The sequence below is a fragment of the Anoplophora glabripennis genome, unplaced genomic scaffold (assembly GCF_000390285.2).
Source record: "Anoplophora glabripennis isolate ALB-LARVAE unplaced genomic scaffold, Agla_2.0 scaffold380, whole genome shotgun sequence".
Taxonomy (NCBI): Eukaryota; Metazoa; Arthropoda; class Insecta; order Coleoptera; family Cerambycidae; genus Anoplophora; species Anoplophora glabripennis.
This window is the reverse complement of record NW_019416459.1, coordinates 372,123-394,016: the sequence shown is the minus strand read 5'-3', so window position 1 is coordinate 394,016 and position 21,894 is coordinate 372,123. Positions and strand designations below refer to the sequence as shown.

General features: G+C 31.1%; 1 protein-coding gene across 3 annotated transcripts in view; it reads left to right on the top strand.

Annotated features, from left to right (window-relative positions):
- LOC108910797 (cAMP-specific 3',5'-cyclic phosphodiesterase, isoforms N/G) overlaps positions 1–21,894 on the top strand; it is a 311,572-nt gene that overhangs the window by 107,202 nt on the left and 182,476 nt on the right. The window contains exon 1 of one of the 3 annotated variants that reach the window (XM_018715524.2): positions 1,060–1,361. The exons of the other annotated variants lie outside the window; for them this stretch is intronic. Coding sequence (XP_018571040.1) covers positions 1,231–1,361 — 131 coding nt within the window. The 5' untranslated portion in view covers positions 1,060–1,230. Of the gene's footprint in view, positions 1–1,059; positions 1,362–21,894 lie in introns of those variants that run through there. 3 annotated transcript variants of the gene reach the window in all.

Here is a 21,894-nt window from a genome sequence, read left to right as displayed (position 1 = left end):
TTTATTGAATTACGGAGAACACAAGTTATTAAAGTAATAGCTTAATTCGTTTATACACTCTTGAGTCCTTATTATCGATACTCGTTAAAAGTTTACATGTTTGTTCAACAGTTTAAGTGAAGGATAATCCCTAAAGCCACAGTGACTTTGAATCCAATCCAACTAAATATTTTTCTGCTAAAATGCCAATATAGCACAGTTTTTTTTTATTTTTCGTATAACTTAACTATTATTCTGAAGACTTTTTTAAATGAAATCTTATATGTAGAACATGATTCATTTTTTTATCAATAGTTAGAGTGTAATGTTCTATGAAAAGTACAAGTTAAAATAATATTAATATATCAACATTGTTTGATTCTTAGTTCTTTGCAGTTCATTTCATTGACGACAATTATTTAAGCACTATGTGTTCAAAAAAAGTAGTAGAGTTTAAAACTTCGATTAAAATCTGGCTAATGATTTCAACTAATAGGTCATTTATCAAATTAAAAATGAAAACAATGTGCAAGTAAATATTTAATATTTCTAGAACCAAAGTAAAATATCGTACACAAAGATTACAGCGAACACAAAATGTCTATTCTTGCGATTTCAGTATTTAGTTTTTAAGAAATTCTCCTAATAGCCACTCTGCATACTGATTCGGTAAAGCCTTTTCATATTAATGGAAGTAGAACATAAATCAATTGGAACGGGGTACACTCATTCTGATTCAAACATCTAGCCAAGGAACCAACTCGATAGTTAAGCGAGCACAAAGCAACAACAATAATTGGAAAGGAACTACTGCAACCCACAGCTGTATATTTCTTATATTTCGTATCTTTTGACTAATAAAAATTTCACCACGACTTCTTTTATGTGCAACCACTGATAATTTTACATAATCAGTGATTACCTGAAAGATACGATTAGTATAACATCGAATGTCTGAGTAATAACTAAAATGGGTTAAAAATTATGTTAATATGACAACTCATAATAAAATAATGTGAAGTGAAAATTAAAACTATGTTCACGTATGTGAGGACTTGAAAATTCACCTGGAAGATTCGTTCAACTATTGTGAACATGGAGTGATTCTTAACGATCAATCTGGCCTCCGTAGAGAGCGCTAGTTCGTCTTCTTCCTCTTCTCCCATCTCCCCCCTTCCAAAGATCACCGTGTCCCAAAGGGGGTCCCTTTCTCGATCTTCCTTAGGGAATTGCTCCAGTCCCTCCCTACTCATGGCGTTACCTCAGAATCAACCGGAACACCCACCATCTCTTCCAAGAACTTTGTCAACTTCCGTTCTAAGGATCAAGTCCAGGACGTCATTTTGGGACAAATTCTGGAACGAACGGACTAAGAGAGACTAGTAAGTTTGTAGACATAAGTGTAATATAATTTTTCGTAAAAAAATCATTTGTAATAACTTCATATGATTAACTTAACCTATTATTGTAGTTATGACAAAAAAAAAGACGTCAAACAAATATACATATTGAACCGTTGTCATGCATATCAACAGCAAACTCTGTTTCCGTTTGCTTTTGTAAAAATTATTTCAGTTGCTGTTTAGTTTTTATTCGATTTAAATTAAAACTTACTGCATTTACAAATAGGTGAATTTGATTTAATACGGTGACCTCCATTTTGCTGTAAATTGGGCCGTTTCAGAGATAGAGAGGAAAAACAGAACGTGCGCAAATTAAAGGAAGAGTGACACCCGCAGGACGAATGTATATTCTTACAGATTTAGACGAGGCAGGTCCAAAGGCCATCGTGACTATCGTTGTCAATGTAACAACAACGGACTTAAAACAGTAGGATGTTGTGTGCACGTCATGACAGTTATTTGGTATTTAGGACATGGGCAATAACTAAGAAACGATAAAACTACCCTCCTAAAATGTATCTACTTTTTTGAGATATATGAGAAATTCATGATGAGTAGAGCCAAACTGAGGTCATATTCGGTTTTGCGGACCAAAATACATGGAAATACCATGATTTAGGCCGTTGCGCATAACTTTTTTCATTTGTGAGTCAGTGTAATTTTTGAACTTCAGCAGCTTTGAAAACCGCTCAATTTTGGGGGTTTTGGCTACTGACTTTTTTCTTTACTAGATCAAGTATTACAACTTCGTACACTTTCAAACTAGCAAGTTGTGGGCCCAAAGTCCCATAAGTCTTTAGCACCCTTCTTTGGAGTATATAATCTAAATTTATCTACTTAGAACTACGAAAACTGCATTACTCAGATCAGAATATGATATCATTACACGTTCAAACATTTTATAGAAATTACTTGTACAAACTTAAAATCTTTGGTTTGATTAGGGTTCGAATAAATTACTGCTACTATGATTATGCATGATCGAATAAACCTGTGATTCTACTCCTTCAAAATTCTTGTTTGGCATTTACAATATTAATTGAAAATCCATTATAAGTCCAATCATATACAAGGTGTCCCAGAAAAGAAGGCTAATTCGATAACCACAGACTTATGGGATCGAAAATAAGATGATTTAGTCAAACTTACTTACATATTAAAATAATTGCTTTGAAGAAGAAGAGTTACAGTTACAGATACATTTAAAACATTTTTTACTTTATATCCTCGATGATTTTCGAGATACTAACTTCAAATTTGACAGGGGTGTTATCAAAAATGGGACTTCCGTGACCCCATAGGCTCCCCAGTTTTTTTAGGTACGCCTATTAAATTTTTCTCGAATTTTCAAGTACACAATAAATTTCAAAAGCCATAAAAAGAAGTACGAAAGCATACACATAATATTTTCAACAAATTATAAAAAATATTTACACAATGTCACACGCAAAAATCATTAAACTAATTCTCAACAAATTATCACAACTATTGTAAAAATACGCTACCACTAAATGTCGTAGGTATACTAATCAAAAAAATCCAATAAAATCATGTATACTATACATCACATTACCAATTTCCAACATTTTCGATTTTAAATAAATTTCAACCTTTATCCATTGACTAGTTTTTTATGAGGAAACTAATTTCATGAGTGGTCTATTTGCCCCCCTCTAAAAGATGAAAATCTTTCTGTAAAGTAAATGGGACTCAGCATAATACGAGGCATATCCGCAAAGTATGAGTACTAATTTTTTTTTTAAATTCATGAAAAATTTACATAATCAGAAATGCACATCAAACACTATTTTTCGACGTAGTCGTCCTCAACCTCAATGCACTCTGTGAGCTGAGCAATGAGCTTTCTGATATCTTCCTCAGAGAAATCTCCCGTCGCCTCGATACTGTGGACCCCATCGTCGGTATAAAACCTTTTTCCACCCATAAACACTTTCAGAGAAGGAGAAATATGAAAATCAGAAGGTGCCAGGTCAGGGCTGTGAGCGCGGTGCTTGATGATCTTCCATCCGAACGAGTCCAATAGTTGTTTTGTGGCGTTGGCTGCGTGAGGACATGCATTGTCATGGATCAAGCATATTCCCTTCGTTAACAATAAGGCAAATATAAATTAAGTCCAGAAGAGTTAACTCTAATTTCTTCTGATGATATAATAGAGCGATATGTCTTTTCAAACGTTAAAGCTAAATAGACGATGTGACTACCACCCTGGCAATTGTTCAGTGATTGACAACTGCCACGGAAGCTTTCAAGCCAATCGAAATAAAAGAGTTTTATTACCATTTGACCAAGAGCAAGACGAACAAGTGTGTATTAGAAGCTGATTGATATTTGAGAAGTAGAACATTTACCTACTTTCCTTAAGTTAAGAAGGTGCTCCGAAGTAAAAGTTTTTCATTATTCATATGAATGAAGATATGCTTTTACCACTTAGCACATACTTTGAGCAAGTGCTCCATTTTTTAATCATATGAGCCCATGTCTAGATAGGTATCGCTAGAAGTTCCAAAATATCCAATTAATTTCGAAATTACTCAAGTAATTATGTTATCTGTGAATGAAATAAAGTATTACTTACATATGTGACTCATTATCCTTGATAGTCTCGTTCACGTAATTATGTAGACATCCAAATCCATCAGATTCAAATAAAGTTGAATTAAATTATAGGGACTTTCACTTATGTACACTGTTGACCATATTCACGACAATATCATAATTTGTGAATGAAAAAGAAAAATAGGTACATATTTGGGTTGAAAATGATTTCAAATTAAAGAGGATTGTCGTGGATATCAAATATTTTTTTTACTAATAAAAATAAGTCTTCCTAAGCCCTAATTTCGAGACTCTTGATTAAATTTTTGTTTGTCTTGTAAATGTTATAAATATACTGCACTTAAAGGATCATAGGTCTTTAAGAATCCTTTTCGGAGAAATCTTATTTTTTTTCTGTTTATTTTAACAAGACTTACCTTAGACAAGTAACCTTAGAGTTAGTTACATCCTTGTTTACACTCTTATTCTTTATAGTCAATGACTCCATATAAAACTTCTAGCATGGCATGTGATACGTTTATTACAGTAATTTTTTTTCGTTGGGTTAACTAGGACATCAAAATTATAGGTTATTTCATATCATAAATAATAAAAAGGTAGTTGTTCAGACCAAACAAGAAATACACACTTCAATCGATTTATAAATGTTAAAAGACTGTAACAGAGCCAAATACAGTTTCTTTTTAAAATTTTGGCCTCAATTCCAAAACACGGCGTCCCCTAAATTAAAATTATTCCCCGGTTATCGATTAAAAGTCAGTCCGTGAATATATGACGCAATTTCGTTGCACGTTCAGCCGAGGGTGTATAATTGTTCGCTGGGGATCAAAAAGTAAATCTACTACGTGAGCGCCGAGGTTTTTGTTGACAAAATAAATATAAAACATAACGGAAAACATCAGCATATTTAAACGAGGATCTGATCTGTTGCCAGCCAGTCTACTCGAACACGTTTCCGATAATGCTGTAACAGCAGAAAATAGCGGCATGAACAATGAACTCAGGACTCGCTACATAATCCTGATAAAGTTACTTTGAATTAATTTTATTTTTAAATCTCATTCTTCTGTTAGAACATGAATAATGCATAACAGTTAATTTTCTATTTGGTCAATTTTTGAGAAATATTGGGGAAGAGTGGGCAAAAACAATTTTTTTGCAAGGCTATATTTGTAATTAATTGAAGGCTTTGATACAAGAAGAGCACGAGTCGTAACACAATTCATTGATACGCAATCAAAATTGGTAACTTTCTATGTACATAACAGTTGTCAGAATGATGTACCTTTTAAAAAATAATATCTTCTTATTTTAAATTTTGAAAATTATATGCGAATTATATCCACAGTTAAAATACATGTACATATTTGAGATTGACTTTACTAACATGTGTTATGTAGTTTATAGAGCGAGAGCTGGTTGCAAAAAGCTAGCCAATCGATTAACCGAATGAAATATTTTTCAAATGTATGTACTCACTGTGTCTATTAAAAGAATAATTTAGTGCCAGGGCGGAGTTGGTGCATAAGATTGCTATGTTCCTTCTACGGAATATTTTTCGTACAGAAACTGTACCAATAGAGTAACCGTTTGAAATTGTGATTATAATTTAGTTTATTGTGACTAGAAATGAAATATACACTAATGCCTCGTCAAATTTGGTACTAATGTCTTGGCATATAACGTTTTTAATTTTTTTTTTGACCAATTACTATACCTATCAAGTAACCGCTTCAAACTACAAACAAATTAAATTTTAAATATTTTTTTAAGAAAAATAGAAACTATTGTTTTAAAATTACTATAGTTGTTTCTTGAATTATTACTATTTTATCCCTAAAAAAATTTGTAATATGTTGTATGAGTAATAGCATAGGACCCTGAGAAATAGAAAGTTTCGTGCGAGGTATTGCTAACAGTCATAGACGTGGCACTAATGTTTTTTCTCAAAAAAAAAAATATATATTTAAACTTTAACTTGGTTGTAGTTTCAAGCGGTTACTCGATAGATACAGTAATTGTCACTAGTATATATTTTATTTTTAGTCACAATGAACTAAATTTTAAACATAATTTCAAGCGCTTACTCTATTGAGTCTATTGGTATAGTTTTTATACAAAAAAGATTCCGTAGAAAGAACATATAGATCTTACGTACCAACTCCACCCTGGCATTAAATTATTTTTTTAATAGTCATATTGAGTACTTACATTTGAAAAATATTTAATTCGGTTAATCGATTGGCCAGCATTTTTGCAGCCAGCTCTTGGACTATTAGGTTTTTTGCTTGGTAATAGCTAAGGGGTATAATCAAAACAAAAATAGGCCAGAAAAAAAGTTTGGTATTACATTTATAACAAACTCTTTTACCCTTTTTCTTACTAATGGAAACTGGTTCATCCGACCCCATATAGATAGATAGATAAATTTATTAACTACTTTTTATACAAAGAGGCACAATTGTAGTAAGTCAAACATATATCAATAGTACAATTATTGTAGTTAGTCAAACATAATATCAATAGTAAAAAAAATCAATAATGCACAATGTATAAAACAAAAAATAACAGAGTAACAAAACTTACATAACGACAAAAGTACATTTAAAATACCCAAGACAAAAAATAATTAAAAATTTAAAATCCTGGTGGTAGCACTCAGATACTCCTGCACCGAATAAAAACAATTTTCGAGAAGATATTTCCTGATACTTAATTTAAATTTACAACAGTTTAACTCTTTTACGGCATCAGGTAAAACATTGTAGCTGAGGTGCATTTCTAGATAATAGATTTAGTCGAAAACGAGGCGGTCGCAAATAACTAGTCTGTCGAGTATTATGATAATGTACATTAGAGTTGCAACCAAACGTATAAATACTTTTGTGTATTTCCAAAAGTTGGTAAAATATAAAAAGAGTAGGTAAAGGTATTACCCTCAGGGCCGGTTGTATAGGTTCGAGTTAAACTTCAGATTACTTAAACTGAGGCCGAAGTTTAAACTGAAGTTTAAACTGTAGATCGCATGATGGCGTTGTATAGTTGTTTACCCAGTATCGTTTAGTTAAACTTAAGACGATCAACAGTTGGTATCTTGGAAACTAAAATTTTCTGGGATATGCGAATGTTTGCCAGATGTTTTATTGCCGGAATTTCAAATATTATATAAATTGCTAGGTAGAAGGTTGTTAAAAATTATACCAAAGCAGACTTATTCACATTTATACCTTTGTAGCGTATACACTTATTATTTTAAAAATTATATTTATTCTATAGTGCATTTTTAAGGTAGATTTATGTACTCCAGCAAAATCACCAACTGCAATAAAAAAATCTCTAGATGCATCTAGATGCAAAAAAGCGCAAAGTAAGCAGTAGTTGAGTTATAGGTTCTAAAGCATGATTCCTACAAAAAATATTAAAAGCATAATACAAATAGGTAGTGATTTTGAAATTATGCAATTTAATTACCATTTAGTGTGTATTACTCCTTCTATTTGATGTAACAGATACTGGACCCTGTTTTTGATAATCTAAACCTATCAAAAATTCTGTATTATCCTATATTTATCCCCTGAATATTCTTAGTTGGCGAGGTCTTTATTAAAAAAAAAACTGATAAATCTTCTTCGTCATCCGTTAGAATTTCTTCAAAAACATCCAATATATCCTCCATTATGCTTAAAATTTCTTATAAATACTCTTATAAATGTAATAAAAGCGAAACACCTGCAGGTTTAGGTTATAATTTGCAGTTTAAACGGTAGTAGTCTTCGGTTTAAGTTTAACGTGGGTTTAAACTCGACTATATAGTTAATCTTAACCTATAAAACGAACATTGATTCCTAAACGGAGGTTAATTTGACATCTGTAGTTTAAACTCAACCTATAAAACCGGTCCTGATTCCTAAACGGAGGTTAATTTGACATCTGTAGTTTAAACTCAACCTATAAAACCGGCCCTGTCAGTGTTTTAAAATAAGGTCCAAAAACTTTGCGTTAGCAATAAACCTTTTAATCTTTTTTTGCATTCTAAATATATGTATAGCAGAGGAAGAGTTACCCCAGAGAGTAATACCGTAACATAAAAAAGAGTGGAACAATGAAAAATATACTTTTAAGAGAGCACTTTGACTAAAATTTGGCTTTAATTTCCGAATAATAAAAGAAAAAACGACAGTTTTTTCTTTAAAGAATGAACGTAAGGTAACCAACATAACCTATCATCAATAGTCAAACCCAATAATTCTACTGTGAATCTATTTGTAATATTATTATCCGAGGAAAACATTATACGTTGGGTTTTATCCAAATTTAATTTAAGATTATTATTTGCGAACCACTCATTGGCTTTATTTTCTAATACATTTACATTAAATTGTAAGGAAACTGAATTATTATTGCTACAAATCAAGGATGTATCATCATCGTAGAGAATACACCTCTCAGGAGACAAATAGAGAGAAAGATCATTCATATAAATTATAAAGAGTAGGGGCCCCAAAACCGAACCTTGAGGTACCCCGCTCTCTACTGCAGTTAGATCAGATGTATCATTTTTTAGAGCAACACATTGCTTTCTGGAAGTAAGGTAAGATTTGAATAGTTCTAACTACATTCCCCTAAGACCATAACGGAAAAGTTTCTCAATGAGGCGATCATGAGAAATGCAATCAAAGGCCTTGCTAAGGTCACATAGGGTAAGCCCAACCAGCTCTCCCCTCTCAAATATCTCTACCACGCTATTCACAACTTGGGAAATGGCATGTACTGTCGAAAGATCTTCTCTAAAGCCAAATAGACAACTGCCCAATAACTTGTTCGAAATAAAGTAATTTGTCAAACACTTCTTAATTATTATTTCAAATATTTTACCAAAAAATGGTATGAACCGAGATGGGAAGATAGTTATTGGGAAAAATTACATCACCTTTTTTAAAAATAGGAACCACTTTAGAGATATGAACAATAGCTTTTTATAACTAACATTCATTACGCACAGAAAGAACGGGTTTTAAAGACAGCAAAAAAAACAAATGAGAGACACGCGGTCAAACTTTTCATTCTAGTATTTTCGATACCTGTAATTACATCTACAATTGTGATAAATACACAATATAAATGTTTGTAGTGGAAACTTGTCTTTACTGTCATTTAAAATCAGATCTAAAGGGTCATCACTGAAATATGTTGAATTTATTAGTATAATTATTTTATAATATAACAGCTATTAGAAAATTCATTATTATCTTTACAAGATAATTAATGTTAGGTACTATTTAATTACAAATTTTTTAATGGAGTTTTTATCAAAATTAATGTAGGCTAATAATATTCGTTTTCTGCTAATTTAATTATTGTAATTTTCAAAGTAATTTTTGTAATTAAGTGTAACTTCACAACGCAGAAAAATTAGTACATCAAAATACTGGCCTATTGAAATTAAAACTGTTTTGTCATTTTGCATAACTAAGAACTAAGTAGAATGTAATGTAATTTTTTCACGACAAATTAATTTCTCTTATCAAAAAACTATTGAACATCATACTCTAGAGATATAAATACCAAGTAAATTTTTTTATTCCTGTGTATTTCCTGATGTTCTTTTAAATCGCTTTTCATAAAATTTTACATGTCTATTTCTAATATTAAAAGAAATCTGGCCAAAATTGTTTTTGTTTGCTAAGCAATGAACAGAGGCAATAAAATGTTCAATATAGGTATCAACGTTGCGGCCTTTTTTTGGTCTATAGCTGTATCTTAATAACAAAAGGGTTAAAAAACAACGCAGTGGGTATATATAGATTTTCAATACGATATTTGTTTTTTTGATAAAAAAAAAAATATTAATTCTTCGTGAAATAGTGGAAAAGTTATATTTGCTTATGCGATATCTTCAAAAACGATAAAGTTGCACTACAATATTTGACATTTACGTAATAACACTAAACATCCATGAAATATGAAAATAATATAATAAAAACTATCTGAAAAACCGAATACTCATGTAGGTAAGCTAAACTATGTTTGTAGTTTATTATGGGAATATTTGAGTTATGCTTGTAAAAACTGCTATTAAAGTCTCAAATAAGTGTACCCATTGTGAAAAACTAATACGATATTGGAAAACTCGAGTAATAGTTTCTTAATTATCTAGTATAAAAAACTATTACCAATTTTAATATTTTCAACTTTATTTCGTAGCCAAGGAAGTTTGTAAATATTTGCACATATCTTCAAAACTATTTTTCATCACTGGAAAAAGGAAACAAATTTTTAATATATCGGTCGATAGCCGCACGGTTTAAGGCGTCAGTACTTAAATCGATGTGTCAATGTGCCCGGGTTTCGAATCCCACGGCCGGTAGACCGTAGATTAGCTATGATTGTACGGAATATTGGCACCCTCTGTGCAGGTATGGTAGGGTGGAAGAATGTTGGCTTGGGTCAATGTGAGAGATTGACAACGGTTGGCATTTGACCACCCCCCTAATTAATGAGGTTTTCCAGGTTTCCCTCATTCCTGCACTGATTGGTGGTTAGGGCCTACCAACATAACTCGTTCCTGGGCGCAAATGCGGCCTGCGTAATAATAATATGCCGCCTCCTCTCCCGCACAAGTCTCCGACTTCTGGGCTAATTCTCGTAGTTAGAATGAGGAGTAGAGATATTATTATATACAAATATGCAAGAACAGCCTTAATCGAAAACATGAGATGATTTTATTTATAGGTATTTTCGCTGTTTTTATTTAAATTAGGGAATAAAACGTTTTGGTTTTAAGATTTCTTTTTTAATTTAATCTTATTTATACTCGTATTGTCCCTTTCTTAATTAAGTCCTAACCTAACTCAATTATGTTCAGAGATGATGAAAAAAATGTTTGTATTGTTGTATATATTATAAATAATGTTATTAGTAGCCTTGATTTTAATTAATGATGAGGATTAAGGCCAAATTTCAAAGGACGCACATATTTTTACTTCTTGACTATTCTCTCTGCCTCTATATTGTGACATCCTCACACTAAAATACGTAATAATTACAACACACTAATGATACATAACACAAAACTCAAATAGTACTATATAGAAATAAATGGAAATAAGTAAATAATATGTTTACTCATCAGCATAAGCTTAAAATTTCCTCCATTGCTGTCCAACACGTCAGATCATAGAGTGCCTTCCTTAACTTATCTACCGAACGTACTGGCGTTTAAAGCTTATGGGCTTTTTATTCAGTACTTATCGAACGGCATAATCCATCTGATATCGTCTTCTTATAGCCCGCACCGTTTTCCTCTTACGTAAACTCGAACCATACAAACCCTTTCTTGATTTGTATATACGTTTTCTCCATAATATCGCACCGAAACGTTACAATGAAAATTAAGACAAAACACGCCGTAACGTTATTGAACAGTAAAATAAATAACTCTATAAAGTTGGTTATACCCATACAAAGATACAAAATTTCCTTTCAATTCCATTGAAAACTAATACAGATCCTTCATAAATAATTACAAGCCACGTGACCATCGAGCTTATGATAAACCGTTAGGTCTGCCCTCGAGATAACGCAATCGCTGATTGGTTGAATGAAATCTACATCAATCACCATCCGAGGAAACAAAATATTAGTATTCTGGGATTGGGACTACATATTACACAGTCATACGAGTAAATATTGTGGGTACACATGTTGCAAGTGACCCATTTTTAAGCATTACGTCAAGAGCGCCAGCAGGACGCCGCCGGACGTACCAGACCAGATGCGTACTCATATACCTACGACCGACTCCACACACAGGGACTCTCCACCAAACATTCCAACCGACAACAGTCTTTTTTCACAAGCTTAGTTTTCAATAAAATAATTTATTATTACCGTTGAGAGAGCGTTTTATTCTTGCTGTACAGCGAAAGCAATCCTCAATATGATGAAACTAATAGGTACTCTGTGCTTTTTTTTGAGCTAAATTTAGTGTGCAGAAAAACCCTGACTAACTTGATGTGTTTATTCCAGAACACAGAGGCGCACCCGTTTTTTTTTCTTAATTCCATATTTTTTAATTAATTTTCTTATGACCAATATAACACCAAACTTCATATAGGACATACTAAATAATTACTAAATATTTTTAATTATTATTATTATTACTATTAAACAATTATTACTACAAATATGTATTGGAAAAACTCTGTATATGTCTAAATTTACTATAGATATATTGCTTTTATTAATATTTTCAGATTTACATTCCAATATTCAATATTTTATTCAATGTTCGTATTTAATATATTCTGATATTCGAAGACATATGGAAAGTTTTGGAAATTTGTTTATGAGAAAAACTATTTAGAGAAGATATTTTAAGTGTAAATAAATCGAGTTGCGAAAACTCAATTAGTAAATAAATTTTTTGCATGTTTTTTTTAATACCAACTGATTCATCACAATAATATTAAGAAACATATTTGGAACCGTTTACTCAGAATGTTCATCAATGATGTCACCACCATGTCCATCAATTTATTGGTACTGTACCTATTGAAGGGCAGTTTTAATTTAGTTTCACTTATTAACAACACATCCTAGACAGACTTTTCACAGAAAGAATACAGTTATAAGTGAGAATCGAAAAAATAAATAACTTTGCTTAAACATTTGTTCACTAATCTTTTGCTTAAAACTTAAACAATAGAGGACACCTTTCTATAATAAAATCTAACGTAGAACTGATGACAATGTAAAGTTGAACTGGTAATGTTACTCTTTACTACAAAATTGGGGATGCCGCATTATCCACAGCCTCAACCACTTACCCATTTTTATAAAGGGGGGGGATTCCAGAGGTTCTCAATAAATTTAAGGATTATTAAATTTTAAACATACTTATTATTGTTGCATTTTACATACCATAAAAAAACCTTCTGTTATAAACATCCTACATATGTAAACATTTGTATCAATTAATTAATGTTATAGTATGTTTAGAAATGAAAGAGAGTAATGAAAGCTCATTATGTATGCAAATCGTAAATAAATGTAGTACTGGTGCTTATATTCAATATATTTATATTCTGTATTTTCGGTATAGGTGAGGTCTACTTTTAACAAAACTTTGTGCGATCGGACTGTACTAAATTGTAGCAGGTAGCTAAAATTTAATCCCCGACAATCCGTCTTTGTCTAAGCCCCTTCAATTTCTCGGTCCATTTCTCTTATAAGTAAACAATATAAAAACAGCATTTCAAAACATGAGGCTACTTTAAGCATCATTACCGGGTTAAGAGGGTTTTTAGTAATTCAAATAAAATTATTCAATATTATTATCAAAATATTTATTTAAATTTAATGAATAGACTTTTATTCCACACAAAAATATATGTATTTTGAAAATTCAAATTATGGTGAGTAAATGTAGTGTTGTATAAATGTACAATAAAGAAAATAAAAAAGTAGGTATATTAAAATTCATCCTCTGAATATTCTGATGAATTATCTTCGTCTCCTAGATTGATAACGATAGGTTCCACAGTAACGTCAATTAAATTATCGAGTTCCCACATTTTCTCCTCTTCTTTTTGTACATGATGTATACATCTTTGCCAGTTATCTGCAGTTACTCGTTCCAAGGAATTTTTTAACAAAATTTTCACGTCACTTAATTTAAACGTCGTATTATTTCGCGCTACATCTCCTTTTACCTGCGCCCAGACTAATTCGATTGGGTTAAGTTCACAGTGATAAGGTGGTAACCGTAGTACCGTTATTTGGCGATTTGTTGCCATTTCATCGATAACATATTTTTTCTGATCTTTATTAAGATTGACAAGTGTCAAAAGTTCCTTTTTCACCATATTTGTTTCAAAAGAAATGTTTTTTCCGGATAACCATTGAATTATATCGGCTTTCCTCCAAGCAGTCGTAGGCGTCCGCTCGGTCTGCCGTGAATGGTAACTGGCATTATCCATGACAATTACAGACCCCGGAGGAATAAGATCCAACATCTGTGTAAAATACTCTTCGAAAACATCTGCGTTCATGTCTTCGTGATAGTCACCTGTATTTTTAGATTCAAATAAAAGTAAACCGCCATCTACAAAACCACTGGCACTACCTATATGTGTCACTATTAATCTTCGCCCTTTACCTGAAGGTGCCTTGAACCCTGTTGAAAGTCCATCCAAAAATGCTTGTCGAAAACTTTTTACATTTTTATCTTGCCATACTTTTGTTACAGTATATCCCTCGTTGACCCAAGTTTCGTCTAGATAATAAATATTCCTCCCTTCGTCACGGAATTTTCTAATTGATCTTAAGTAGGATCTTCGCCAACAAATAATTTCATCTTTATCGATAAGAACTGACTTCCTGTTCTGCTTTTCCCAGCAAAAATTCAACTCTCGTAAGACGGCCCATAATTTGCTTCTACTGATTTTTGGCAAATCGTTGTCCTCTGAAAGTTCACTTAAAATTTTGTTTAGCGTTGGTATTTCTTTTTTAAAATAAAATGAGTGTACTTTAATCATTAAACACAAGTCGAATTTTACTCTACTGCACTAGCACGTCTTCGTATATCAGCTCTAAGACTGGATTGTTCTGTCACAATGCACTGGCTCCTGCCCTATGATGTATCCAGTAAAATATACTAATGTACACCCATTACCTGTTAGCATTAGTGTTACCCGATAATTACCTGAAACTAAATATTAGCACGCCCTTCTTATCTCGGGGATTTATTACTCTCTTTCATTTCCAAACAGACTATAATATAAATTTATATTATTAATAATAAATTTACAAATGTTTAAGACGATTTAAAAATAAATAAATCCTTATAATAATACTAATTCAAATTACACTGTAAATAAATCGGCCCTTCGCGAAACGAGATTTGATGGTGACAACTTCCTTGTGAAGACTACTAAACAGTGGCTTAAACGTGCTGGTTCTGTCATCTACCGTGCAAATGTACAGGCTTTACAATGAGTTCCATGGTGGAATAAGGCAGTTGAAAGGGACGGAGATTATGTGCCTTTCAACAATGTATCAACATGTGAAGATGTGAGAAATAAATTGGATTATTAAAAAAACATTGTGCATTTCTTTTGGAGTGAGTATTATAAGAAACTATGTACCGCAAAACGTGGATCGTCAGTAATATCCAGAAAATTGTTGTATAATTGTCTATTTAAAAATATACCCCTTCTTAAGTTGTAGTTATACTAGCCCGCGTTATTAAATTCTAAAATTAAAATCCAAGAAAACGAACTTTTCCGTTTTGTGTATTTTCTCATATCTTAAAGCTTTAATGAACTAAATGGAAGCTTCTGAAGATGAAAAGTGTTCCTTTAGCGATGTTTTCCAACAAAATTCAATGAAGACCTCGAGAAAATGTAATTAACCAAGGTTTTTTATCTCGTTTGAAGGCAGTTTCATTCGAGACCTGAAAAGAACTTACGTTTTAACTTTCTGTCCAGCTGTACTCGGTTATTAAAACCAAATTTCAATTATCCTGTCTCGATTTGAACTCCAATAAAATTTTCATTAGTTTTCATCCACCATAAAATAAATATTGTTTTCCAAATTGTAAAGCAGAAACGACAAAGGTCTGAAATTGAGTAGTTGCCAGAAAAATTTAGTGCAGGGTATAATTTTAATAATATAAAAATAATTATATATTTCATATAGATACTGCAACTCGATTGATATGAATAAAATACAGTGTGTCCCGTTTTTCATATTAACACCTCTTGAAATGTGCTTTCCGCAAACCAATTTTTTTAATAAACACTACAGACAAATTGATCGACCATGAAAATCCTATTCCTTGTCCAGCTCATTCGTCTGATCTCAATCCATTAAATTTTCCGATTTGGCGTATAATAAAATACAAAGTATATAAGAAGGTGATGATAACATCAGACCAAAATTAGAACAACGGATGACAAAATCGGTTCATTTCGCATTAAGTCATAATAATCATCAACTCAAGTCATTGAGAAAACGACATGAGACCTGTGTTATCGTGAATTGTCTACTATTTCAATTTTGAATATTTTTAATTTGCCTTGTAATATACAGGGTGTTTCTAAAATACGGTTCCAAACTTCTGCTGCATTTATAACTCCTTAAAATAAGCCAAAAAGTTCCTATTAACATGTGCCCTAAAACGCACCCTTAGGAAATTATATGCCCTTATAAGGGCTCAAACTTTTTCTGTTATTGACAAAACGGTCGCAAATAAATAGAAAAAAATTTATGGATTCTTACAACACTTTTTACGTTAAATAACATGGGCTACTCCGTTTTTCGACATGCAAATCATATGCGTCCCATTTAGGTTGGTGAAGGGGGTTTTTGGCCCGTAATTTTTTTATTTCAATTTTTTTACAATTTTCTCTACAGATTTATAAAATCTTAACAATTTTACGTAAAAAATATTATCTTTATCTAAATCGATATTTCCAATGGTTTTCGAGTAAATTGAGTTTGAAAATTTTAATCCCATTATTTTCTATTTCACATTGCTAGCTATTGTCTGCAGTAGTAATTAGTTCTTTAATTAGTAAGTGTAACTCTAAATTTAAATAGTCTTAGTTTATGTCCTAAATTATTTATTAAATGATCGAATCCTTCATAACTGCAATTTATTTGAAAAAAAAAATCTTTGAAAGATTTCCTAATCGAGGAACTCCAAATCACAAAACATTTGCTAATGCGGAGAGGCGCCTTCGGGAAACAGGACGTTTTTTACCTGTAACATTAAATCATGGATAATGTACGGCCGCAGTAATTCAGCTGGAGAAACAAATTTTGGAAAGGGTCGAAGAAATTCATCAAGTAAATAAAAGGCGTTTAGTGGCAGAGGTTGGCTTTCAAAACGTTCCTTTAATAGAGTATTAAAAGACCAGTTATTACAGGTTACAGGTATTACAGGGTAGAAGTAGGTAGAGCAAATAATGCCCCTTTAAAATGGCCACCTCGATCCCCCGACCTAAACCCATGTAATTATTTCATTTGGGGAGCGTTGAGGACCACAGTTTAAAATAACTTTTCAGTAAATACAGAAAACGAATATGGGAAAGAATATAATATGTAATTAATGTTATGAGAGGTAATGCACAATTATTGGATAATTTCTAATTTTCGAAGAACTAATGTTTGCGTTTAAGAACAAGAAAGTAACTTTGATCATTTACTGTAATATTATTTTAATGTGATTACAAATATCAGTTTATTTAAAATGTTAATGTTGACTTTCTTACATTACTAGTTGAAATTGCTTATTTAAAATATTGATGTTGATTTTTATTTTATTGACTGATAATACTAATACCAAAAATGTGTAGTTATTTTTTTAATGTGACATTTTTTCATTATTATTCCCTGCTTTGAGGCTGCAGTTATAAATTATTTTTTATAAATCGGAATTTTTGCCTATATTAATATATAAAAAATGCGAATTTTACTCGAAATCCATAAATGATATCGAAATTTTGTAAGAGCAAAAAAATGTTCTAAAATAGTGCTTATTACTTACTTTTACTTTTGTATATAGGTAGGTAAGTTAGGCTAAATAATCTTATTTTCATCCAAGGAATCTGTGGTCAAGCGTTGTCCATCTTTTTCAGGGACACCCTGTATAATAAAATGAAATAAAAACAATACAAAATAGTTCACAAAATTAAGGATAGAAGGAGAAGATTCTCTATCAATATATATTTTTACGTTATTTTATTACCCAAAGGCTAGCAACAATAAAAAAATAGTTTATAGTGCTCCCAGCTAGTCAGCTGCTTTATCACTGTTCATAAGAGAAGGGTAGATCTAGCAAGCTATCACTGTAGGTTACTTACCACATTTTCGAAGAAAATGTACTTCCAAATACCTACTCCTGATACGGTTAACTGTAACTGCAGGAGATGAAGCCCACAACCGAAAAGACATATGTATGGCTTTTTTTCTAAATAATAGATTACTTGGAATGGGATGGGATGGGGAATAGCAGAAAATTAGAAGCTCAGAATAAATCAGAGGAATGTTGGAAAGAGCCCTAAAAGAATATGTAGAATATCTACATTACCTTACATACCTATTGGACCAGGCTAGTTATTACTTACACCTACATCACGATGTTCCTTTCAATTATTAGAAAGATGTCAGATGCGACATCATAAACGTTTACAAAAATATCATAACTCGAAGAACCTCTTTATTGAATTCCTCAGATACAAGTGGGAACGAAAAGCGCGTAAATCCTAACCCGAATAAAAATCAAACGGACAGAAAATAATCTAAATTAGAAAACCATTCATGAGATAGCACTACAAACTAACTGCAACTACAAAACGATAATTCGCCATTTGTTGTAAGACTATATCCCAAAATAATTAATATTTAAGACTACGTTTCTCGCCGAAGTGGTTGATCTTTCCTTTTTTTCTTCCTGATAATAAAGTGTCAATCAATCATTAAGCAACCAACCATTCCAAGTAGATACCAGCCGTACATTAAGAGGAAACAAAAATTAATATAAATAACTGTTTTTAAATTAAATTGAACCTGTAACAAGTTTTATATTAACAGAGATGCGCTAAAATCACAAGAAATTTGAAAATAACTGGTTTGCAACTCTAACAGAAATATAAAAAAAAAACACATCCAACATTATGTATCTAGGAATTTCGAAAAAAATTATCTATCACAGTCCCATTAATTTTTACTCCTATTTCCGAATTTTTTTTAATTGCATCTGGTGCATCTCGATTGATAAAGTATGTGCATATTGGCATCATATACATACATATTTTAATTAATCTATGGAACATACGAACGAACGCAATATTGTGAACGTGTTGAATATTAATTGACATTGACATTAAATAAATTATAACAAATTTTGTTCGCTTTCCAGTAATATGATCAATTGTTTAAAAAATTACCTATCGTATAAATCAATTGGGTATCGACATTTGAACTAGACATTCGCACCGTTTTATACCCGTATTATGTAAAATATTGCTTATATAAATTTTGATTAAATATATTCTAGGTTTGAGACATTTTGAATATTTATCTCGGTATATAGTAAAAAATTGGGGAATATGCAACTAGTTTTTGGCTTGTATGCCTATTTCTTTTGCAAAATGTTTTTAGAAAACGAGAAATATTTGCTATATATTTTTTGTATTAATGTTGTAGTTAGTAAATTGAAGATTTTAAACGTGAGCATTCCATAAAATTATATTGGTCACAGGAAAATTTATTTATAAATTCATTAATTCAAATAAAAAATTACCTACTTTTCTAGGCCATAAAATAGGTATGACCAAATTTTCCATGAAACTGTTTGTATTAAAATGTTTTAAGTTTTTGATATTTGAAGTCATCTAAATTTTATTATAAATAATTTAGATATATATTTCTGTTTTCTTCTCTGTTTATTTGGATATTTTTCCACCTGTAAAAAAATTTATTCCGTCCTTAATTCGTGAAATTTTAAAAGTTCTTTATAATTAACAATTTGGCATAAATATCGTAATTTCAAAAGTACTCGTCTGTTTAGCTGTAAGTTATATCTAATTTTGAAAATATCCAGTGGCATAAAATTCCCGGTGTTCTTAGTGATAGCGTTGAGTGAGAATAGTAGTAATAGTATACTATTTCCTCACTCAACGGTGATAGTGATCTGCCGTAGCTCCGCGCCCTGAAAACGAGGCGAACTGAAATTTTAGGTTTAGCCAGATACTTAATCCTGAAACACTCTCCTGAAACAGCCTGTACATGAATCATAATTTGGAAATACTATTGTATTTTTTATTATTTGAAAAATATATTTTCTGTTACATTTTTATAGCATTTATTTAATTAATTTATTGACAACACGTCTTTCATAAGCAGCAATAGCTTACACTACCTACAGTACACGCGTGTGTATATCTGGTTGCCTACTAAACTTTATAACATTTCATATTTACAGTAGGTAATTATTTTTAGATTATATGGGTACACATTCATTTTATGAATGAAACTAAATTTTAAAACTATAAAATGTTTAAATTACAAAAATAATGTACTTAACATTTTGGAATTTCAATAAAAAAATATATAAATATTTTACTAAGGAATTTAATAAAACACTTCTTAATTTTAGAAGCAAACAGTTAATTTTCTAGTGAAATCTATGCGAAATATATTTTTTCTTCAAGCGTATAATAATACTTATATTATATAGTGCAACACCTCCTTTAGAAGCAGCCTATTGTTTAACTAGTACAAATATTTTTAATTAGTAAATAAATGTAACAATGTGTAGATAAGTATCCTAGCAACGAATTAAAGATTCAAGAAGCTTTGACGTTTCATTAAGTGTCAGTTGAAATTTGATGTCGCGTCGGGTCGTTTTTAAAATGTCTGAAGAAATGCAGTGCACACCACCAGAATTACTGGAAATTGCAAATACATCAGTGGCAACACTTATACCAACAAAGTCGAGAAAAATTTATGAAAATGCTTATGATAAATTCATAAATTGGGCAAAAGAAAATAATGCACATATTTATTCAGAAAATGTGATGATAGCATATTTTACAAGATTATCCAGAACACTGAAAAGTTCAACTTTATGGGCGCAATATTCAATGGTAAAATCTAAATTAAACATAGAACACAATGTAAATATTGAGAAATATTCAAAATTAATTACATTTTTGAAACGACAAGGTGAAAATTATAAACCAAAAAAGTCGAAAGTTTTGTCTAAAAAAGAATTTGACGAATTCCTGAATAAAGCACCTGATGATAAATATTTAGCAACCAAGGTATGTACTTTTTAAATTATAGGTAGATATATATTTAACCTTTTTATATTTGTAATACAAAATTTTGTTATAATTTGTAAACTTCAAGTTATTTTATAGTATCCATTACGAGAATAATAAACAATTTTCGGAAATAAAGATAGCTCATTGGAAGAATGTTGTAAAAACTCATAAATATAGATGTCTTAAAATTACGTCATGTTTTAGAATTTCCTTGCATTTTCCAACTTTTTTTATTGTTACAAAATTAATAATTCTATATTTTTTAGGTTGCACTAATATTTGGAGTCACAGGAGCTTGTAGATGCGATGAACTCATTCAAGTAAAAGTTAATGATGTAAAAGATTTGGGAAATATAATATTAGTAAATATTCCCAATACAAAAACTAAAAAACATCGTTCATTTACCATAATTGGAGAGTTTTATTTAAATTTATACAGAAAATATGCTACTCTTCGGCCAAAAGACATAACTTTTGATAGATTTTTTATTAAATATCAAAATGGCCATTGTCATCGTGTTGTAATGGGCATACATAAAATTTCAAAAGTGCCAAAAGATGTTGCATCATTTTTAAGGTTGCCAAATCCACATGAATATACGGGGCATTGCCTTAGAAGAACCTCGGCAACTATCTTAGTTGATAATGGTGGAGACATTACAACCCTAAAGCGACATGGTGGATGGAAATCTACCAGCGTCGCTGAAGGATACATTGAAGATTCTGTAAACAATAAGAAACAGATAGCGATGAAAATATTAAACCCATTAGAGTATAATGAACCAAGTACATCAAGCGAAACTGTAAATATTGATCCTGAAAATAATTTAATCGAAGACTTTTCTGTTAATAATGGTACAATTGTTAACACTGAAACTGAGAACCTTATTACAAGTAACGTATTCAACGACAGAACTGTAAACTTTGAAAAAAAGACAGCCAGCAGCGCTTTAAATATCAACAACTGTACCATACAAAATTGCACATTTAATATTCATGTTAATAAATAAAGTTTGATGATAGACATGTAGGTAATTTAGATGTTTATTCGTTTAATTCAAATTAAAGAAAAATAATTGTTACATTTGTTTTTTTATTCA